This window comes from Protobothrops mucrosquamatus, unplaced genomic scaffold (genome assembly GCF_001527695.2).
Source record: "Protobothrops mucrosquamatus isolate PMUCROS unplaced genomic scaffold, P.Mucros_1.0 scaffold10496, whole genome shotgun sequence".
Lineage (NCBI taxonomy): Eukaryota > Metazoa > Chordata > Lepidosauria > Squamata > Viperidae > Protobothrops > Protobothrops mucrosquamatus.
Window position 1 is genome coordinate 1 of NW_015396282.1, and position 8475 is coordinate 8475.

General features: G+C 36.9%; 1 protein-coding gene across 1 annotated transcript; it reads left to right on the plus strand.

Moving 5' to 3' along the window:
• Positions 1 to 231: 231 nt before the first annotated feature.
• Positions 232 to 8465, plus strand: LOC107301180 (solute carrier family 41 member 1-like; the record flags this gene model as incomplete). Its single annotated transcript, XM_015830438.1, has 5 exons — positions 232 to 376; positions 464 to 610; positions 4426 to 4573; positions 6322 to 6401; positions 8337 to 8465. Coding segments are annotated over 5 exons (649 nt in total), but the record flags the coding sequence as incomplete, so codon positions are not given.
• Positions 8466 to 8475: the final 10 nt, after the last annotated feature.

Sequence of the window (8475 nt, forward strand, 5' to 3'; positions counted from 1 at the left end):
TGATGTCCCGAGTTTGACATGTCTGCTTTAGAAGATCAGTGAAATCAGTTTTCTTCCATGGAAAAGTTTAACTGGATACCAGGACACTGTATATTGTCTTTTATATTTTATTATTAGTGGCTATGGTTTATCTATGTGAGCTACCTAGTGTGTGATTAATCAGGCAGCATATTTTTCTAATCAATAAACTTATTTTTTTTCCCTGCAAATAAACATGGCTGTATTTTCTAGGTTCAAGCAACAGTTGTTGGTTTTCTGGCTTCAATTGCTGCAGTGATATTTGGCTGGATCCCAGATGGACACTTCAGCGTTGGCCATGCCATTCTCCTTTGTGCCAGTAGTGTGGCCACTGCCTTCATTGCCTCCCTTGTGCTGGGTAAGAAACAAATGCTTCCGTGAGAAAGAGATTTCATTCATAGTTCATTGTGTAGTAACACTAACATCTCCTTTCTGTCGGCTCTAGGCATGATCATGATTGGTGTAATCATTGGTTCCAGAAAGATGGGTATCAATCCTGACAATGTGGCTACGCCTATTGCTGCCAGTCTTGGTGACCTCATTACCCTGGCTCTGCTTTCTGGGATAAGCTGGGGCCTCTATATAGAACTGGGTAAGATTATGAAGACTACATTGTTCAGTAGGAAATACTGTTATGTGCCAAAATTTTATAGTATTTAAATATCTTGAACTCTGTAGTTCATTGCTATTGATCTAGTTTTAATATCTAATTGTATAATTGTAATCATTCTTTTTCACATCATCCTTTTTAGTAATACAGAGAAGGTACAGACTACATCACCAGTCTTAGTTACCCATGTGCCACATGCAGTATTCCCAGCTAACAATAAGGACTAAACCAGTCAGTCTTGGGACCAATGTGCCAATTAAGATGCAAAATATTCCAAGTGTTGAAAATATGAAAAAGGATGCTTGATGAATGAAAGAGGCAGGAGATGAGGAAAATGCATATAAGAAAATGATTGCTGGAAAAAAGATGGATGGGATATATTGTATGGTGTGTCCTTAAAGAAAGCTAGTAAGCAAACAAAGTAATCAAAAAGAACAAGAAATGGTTAGGAATAAAAGAGGGAGAGAGAATGCAGAGTAATTTTGATGAAAATAAAGAATTGTGTTGGAAGTGGGTGAAGAGTTGAAGAGGGTGTAACAAAGGGATTGGAATGAAGATGTGATGAAATGATTAAAGTGAAATGAGGGAATGATAAAAGGGGGATTTCATAGATTTCTATGGAAATAAAAGTATTATGTTGGAGTGTAATTGAAATGGATCCTGTAAATGCTAGTGCTCAAGAAAAAATGTGAACAGTGAACAATGGGAAGATTGCAGGTGTAAATGGTATAACTAGAGAATGCTAAAAATATAGTCTTCTTATGGAGTGGCTGTATAATTTGAGTAGTGGATGAGATGTATGTGATTGCATCTATGTCTGATGATAGGAAGAATGTTACTATTGTTCATATAAATATCTTGGTCTTTCTACAGTGAGGGGAAATATTATTTGATTCCCTGCTGATTTTGTACGTTTGCCCAGTGACAAAGAAATGATCAGTCTATAATTTTAATGGTAGGTTTATTTTAACAGTGAGAGACAGAATAACAAAAAAAAATCAGGAAAAATGTATTTCAAAAAAGTTATAAATTGATTTGCATTTTAATGAGTGAAATAAGTATTTGATCTATCAGTCAGCAAGATTTCTGGCTCCCAGGTGTCTTTTATACAGGTAACGAGCTGAGATTAGGAGCACTTTCTTAAAGCCAGAAGCAATCAATCAATCAGATTCCAAATTCTCCACCATGACCAAGACCAAAGAGCTGTCTAAGGATAGGTGACAACAGTTGGTGTGATTATTCACAAATGGAAGAAACACAAAATAACTGTCAATCTCCTTCAGTCCAAAGTTCCATGAAAGATCTCACCTCATGGAGTTTTACTTATTATGAGAATGGTGAGGAATCAGCCCATAACTGCACGGGAGGATCTTGTCAATGATCTCAAGGCAGTTGGGACCATAGTCACCAAGAAAACAATTGGTAACACACTACGCCGTGAAGGACTGAAATCCTGCAGCGCCCGCAAGGTTCCCCTGCTCAAGAAAGCACATGTACAGGCCCATATGAAGTTTGCCAATGAACATCTGAATGATTCAGAGGAGAACGGTGAAAGTGTTGTACTCAGATGAAACAAAATCGAGCTCTTTGGCATCAACTTGCCATGTTTGGAGGAAGAGGAATGCTGCCTGTGATTCCAAGAACACCATCCCCACCGTCAAACGTGGAGGTGGAAACATTATGCTTTGAGGGTGTTTTCTGCTAAGGGGACAGGACAATTTCACCGCATCAAAGGGACGATGCACAGGGCCATGTACCGTTAAATCTTGGGTGAGAATTTCCTTCCTTCAGCCAGGGCATTGAAAATGGGTCATGCACGGCAATGGTCCAAAACACACAACCGAGGCAACAAAGGAGTGGCTCAAGAAGAAGCACATTAAGGTCCTGGAGTGGCCTAGCCAGTCTCCAGACCTTAATCCCATAGAAAATCTGTGGAGGAAGCTGAAGGTTCGAGCTGCCAAACATCAGTCTCGAAACCTCAATGACTTGGAGAGGATCTGCAAAGAGGAGTGGGACAAAATCCCTCCTGAGATGTGTGCAAACCTTGGTGGCCAACTACCAGAAACGTCTGAGCTCTGTGATTGCCAACAAGGGTTTTGCCACCAAGTACTAAGTCATGTTTTGTAAAGGGGTCAAATACTTATTTCACTCATTAAAATGCAAATCAATTTATAACTTTTTTGAAATGTGTTTTTCTGGATATATTTTTTTGTTATTCTCTCTCACTGTTAAAATAAACCTACCATTAAAATTATAGACTGATCATTTCTTTGTCAGCAGGGAATCAAAATAATTTTACCCTCACTGTATGTTTATTCTGTTTTGTATTTTTGTGATTCTTTGGGTAGAGTAATAATTTTTAATCAAATACTGATTATCTGCTGGTGAAGAACTTTGAATTTTTCCATCATGTAGTATACAATAACTAAAAGAAATGTTTTGCTTCACTGGAAAGATACTGTCACTCCATACTTAAAATATAAGATACATTTTCCCTCTCTTTCTTTGAATTTACTCAATGTCACTCCATGTGGTCAAGGTTCAATTACATTTAAAAACCCTTCCAACTCTGTTATCCTGTTATTCAACCTAGTAGCTTGTATGTTTGCATAGTGTATATAGTATATGTATATAGTTATAAGTTTTTTATTTTTTATGTGTGGCTTGAATATTAGGGGCATGATGTTGCTTGCCCCTAAAGGGAATAGTGTAATACATATATTACAAGTAGTATCAATCTTAATTATGCAGCTTTATTACAAATATGGGTATTTGTTTCTGTGTATGTAGAACAAGTGACCCTTTGTCTCTTCTGGGATTCTTCTCATTGAGCAATTGGTAGTACCGGTAATGATCTTAGACAGGCGAATTAGTCCAACTGAAGCAAATGTTCTCTGCCTGCCTGCTTCTCACTTCTGAGAGTCTTCCCTAATGGAAAGAGTAAAGGAACTATCCAGATCAGATTATTTGCAGATCAAGGGGCAATCTTAGAATTGCATTACCTATCTACTCACCCTTTTGAAGCAATGTGGATGTGCTGAGGCACAAACAGTACTGCCTATAGCTCCTTAAATCAGCATCTTCTGAGCATCCATAGCAAGTTAAGGAGTGAAATGTTTCTATCATCATGCTCTCTGAAGCACATTTTTGGAATCAAATCTCAAATGTTGCATAGCTACCATATAGTAGTATGTAGTAAAAACTACAGTTTGGTGTAGTGATTAAGGCAGCAGGCTAGAAGCTGGGAGACTATGAGTTCTAGTCCCATCTTAGGTGACCTTAGGCCAGTCATTCAGCCGCAGGAAAAAAACAATGGCAAGCCACTTATGAAATCTTACCAGGAAAACTGCAGGGACTTGTCCAAGCAATTACTAGGAGACCATGCTTACTTGAAGGGACAAAAAATAATAATCTCCCAGCAACCCATAAATAAAATGGAAACCTGTCTGTGCAAACTGCACAATGGGTGCTATTTCTAGAATTTCAGCTAAGAGAATAGCAGTTATACTACATAAGTATCTTGCTTAGATGTACTGTAGGGACCAGCTACACCAATGGAATCCATTTGAATTTCTAAGATATAGGTGTGGGGATATAGATTTAGGAATCTATATTCATTAAAACAAATTGTAGATAGTTTGTGTGTTTGTGTGTTGACCTTAAACTTTTCTGCCTGTGGCTAAAAAGGAACGCTTGTCTACTTTAGGTGAAATGTGATAAATATTTCATTTGCTGCTTTGATCTGCTGTATCTGCCATGCACTGATTGTTCATTCAAATCCTTTTTCTTCTATCTAGAAGACAAGCCTTATGTGAATCCCTTGGTCTGTGCTTTTTTTGTTGCACTGCTGCCCCTCTGGATCATCATTGCTAAGCGGAATCCAGCAACCCAGGAGGTACTATATTCTGGCTGGGAACCAGTCATCATTGCCATGGCAATTAGCAGGTATGAATAGCGATAGGAATAGCACTTAGACTTATATACCACTTCATAGTGCTTTACAGCCCTCTCTAAGCAGTTTACAGGGTCAGCATATTGCCCCCAACAATCTGGGTTTTCATTTTACCAACCTCGGAAGGATGGAAGGCTGAGTCAATCTTGAGCTAGTGAGGATCAAACGCCTGGCAGTAGGCTGAATTAGCTTGCAATACTGCATTCTAACCACTGTGCCACCACGGCTCATGAAGACTGCAAGAGTACCCTCCCCACTTCATGAAATTGGGCTCAGTGAACCAAATAAAATTGAAAAGGCAAAACAGATGTTTGAATTTTTTAAATTCAACATAGTTGAGTCCATTTAAAAGCTGAGGTTTATTAAAAACTACCTGTACCCAGCCACGCGTTGCTGTGGCTCAGTCTGGTAAAAGCGTGTGTTGCTTTTATGTCCAACAGATGGCGCTGTTTTTCAAAAACCGCATGTTTTTACCTGTCACAGGTGTGACATCTATATAATATAGGTATATAAAAACACGCGCGTATTCGAATGCAATGTTGTGTCAAAATTTCAAAGCAATCGGTGAAGAACTTTCGGAGATTTAAGATTTTGAACAAACGAACATTTACATTTTTATTTATATAGATCTCACTTAGATATGTAATTATTATTTCAAGCTCAATATTAGTATTATATGCTAAACCATCTATGACCCCAGTGAGTCATCATTTCAGAGATATTTTCTTACCAGATTCCTCAGTGCCTTCAACAATGGCAGACCTAATGTACTTGAAAAAATCTTAAAAATTCAGGGAGATATTCAGATAGGTATCTGCCTTGAAATTAGCCAATGTTTAACTGTATAACAGAATCAAACATCATGAGTTGACAATAGGAAATATTTTATGACATTTTGTATTGTTCATAAAATGGTTTATGGCTTTATGTCCTAAAAAGTTTTATAAAATTTACTAAAGTCATAGGTCCCAGATTTTGGATGTATTCTGTAACTTAGCTCATTTGGGGTACCTTGTTTCAAAAAGTGTTGCCCTATGATGCACTGTTTCATCCAGTTAATGGTTACAGATACAAGAGTTTTAGTAGTATATAGACTAATATTATACCATCCTAACAATCTCAATACTGATATTCCTTGATCAAATGGAATGGAATCCTCTTTTTTAACAAACTTCAACAAAAGTGCAAATTGCCTTCCTTAAACTTTACAGTAAACTATTAAGAATCTTGTTCAGTGTCATGTATTAACACTGTATAATAACAATGATAGAATTTACCTTTTTCTTTTAATTCAGAAAGAAAATGATTTTGGAAGTTTATTCAAATTTAAAAACTAAACAAATCTAGAGTTACATATCTATAATCATTTCCCCATATTCTGATTTTAGGAAGACAATTTGTTTTAAAGAAATCTAGACACAGCTTTCAATAGATGGAATGCTCCAGTATTGTGATGAAATGAGCTAAAGAACCTGATTTCTAATATGTCTTTTTTCCTACTCCTTTTCTTACCTAGAAGCAAACTACAAGTGTTTAGGTTCTCAAAAACATTTTACAGGATGTGCTTGAAAGAAACAAATATTGGAGAAAATTATTTAATGAATGCATGTATACTTTTAGAATGCACTCAATATTTTCCAAGCATCACAAAAAACAAACAAGTTTTTGAGGCTGTAGCAGTAATTCTTTTATGCAGTTAGCTATTATATCTTCCAATTTTTTTCAATGTTTCTTCTTTCAGTGTTGGAGGATTGATATTGGATAAAACAGTGTCAGATCCAAATTTTGCAGGAATGGCAGTCTTTACTCCTGTTATAAATGGTGAGCTGTTCTTTGTTTTAAGCACTCAACTTCAATATATTTAACACTTGGTGAGAGAGCTAGTGAGATATTAAATACTCAATTCCTGTATGTTGTGGGAATGAAAACTCCTGTGACTAATCTTGCATGTTATTTATAGTCCATGGGTAACTGTAGAAATTGCTGCTTTAGGAACTTCTTCAACTTTCTTGAGCCAGTGATGCATGATGGTTAGGATTCTAAACTACACTGGAAGTTTTAGGATCAAATCCATGTTTAGCTGTATGTTATTAAATGATGGGCAGCCATGATGTCTAATCCCAACCTACCTTACAGGGTTATTGTGAGGTTAAAAAGGGAGGGAGGAATGCTATATTTACTTATTTATGTATAGTATTTATAACTCACCGCAATCCTAAAGGACCCTGGAGATATACAATATCACCAAAAAACATGAGGATAAATAAATCCAAATGAATATCAAAGGCAGAAATTAACCATATACAAAAAAAGCAAAGATAAAATTCAAGATAGACACTTTTGATCAGCTAGGATCAAAAGCATTTTGGAATAAAGGAGTTTTAACTTGTTATTAAATTGCAGCACTATCAGGACTGCATGGACTTCTGAATATTATGTATGTTGTCTTTTGCTCCTAAAAGAAATGAAAAATGTGAATGTAACGAACAGGGACCAGAGACAAAACATTGCTGAGATAGTAGAAGATCATATATGTATGTGCCAGATATAACACCTTACATGTAACAATGTTTTGGGACATACTTTTGAACTCATACACTTAATTAAATGGCAGAAAGATCTATATTGGGGGCACGGTGGGAGGAAGAACTTAACTTGTAACTAACTTAATCAAAACAGAAAGATATCAAAAGTGACGCCACTTATTGATGGCAGTCCTAGTTGCCATCATTAAGAGAAGACCACATGAGTCATTAAGCGAGGACCTCCAATGATTGTGACTTTTGATTTTCTACAAGTTTGCTTGTAGAAAGCCAGCAGGGAACATGATAAATCATAATCATATGATTGTGGCTTGCTGTGACATGATTATGAGCCAACTACCAAGCACCTGGATCATTTGTTCAGGAGGATACTATGAGTGCTGAAACTCTGAGGACCAGTCAAAGAATTGGTAGAATTGTACTTGTTCAGTACAATCATACTGTTTGAACAGTCACTGAAAGATTGATTGTTAAATGGGGACCCCTTTATTTCATAAATTCTATCAATATCTTCTAAAATGAATTAAAGTTGGGGAGTTTTGTCCTTGTTCCAATGGCTTGTATCATAGCATGCATTGCTATTTGTGTGTGAAATGATTTGGTCAATGGCACCTTAACTGAGTTTTAAGTCTTTAGAAAAATGTTCATACATTAAAGCAGGCATGTCAAACTGCCAACGTCATGTGACGTCGCAAGTTTGACATGCTGGCATTAAAGTGCCATTCTGAAAGTCAGTGAATAGTGTAGGTGATCCTAGTAGTAGGATGCTTAGTAGAAGTGTGATCTATTTGGAGAGAAATTGGTTATTGGCAGACTCAAAAAGTTAAATAAGAGGAAATGAATACTAATATAACCTTACAGAAATCTCCAACTCTCTTTCTATGTGTCTGTTTGTATTCTCTTCATGTGAATGGCCTAATAGTTGTAAAACATGTCCCTTCTTCACTTATATTATTAATTTGAAACTCTCAACCATGAATTCTGTCCATCACTGATATGGTATTGCACTTCACCATGCTGGAACCACAGTAGAAATTGGATGTGCCTCCTATAAGATAGTGTAGATCTTCCCATAAGAAGTTATGGTGATCAGCTTCAGATTGTGCCAATTGTCTGCTGTACACAAGTATGGGAGGAATTTCTGGATGCATTGTTGTTGAGGAATCACTGGCACCAATATAATTGATCATATCTTGTCTCTGTTTTCTTACAGGTGTTGGTGGCAATCTGGTGGCTGTTCAGGCTAGCCGCATCTCCACTTATCTCCATATGAGTGGGGTGCCTGGAGAGAATTCAGGGATAGCCCCCCGCAAGTGTCCAAGTCCCTGTAGCACCTTCTTCAGTTCAGGTAG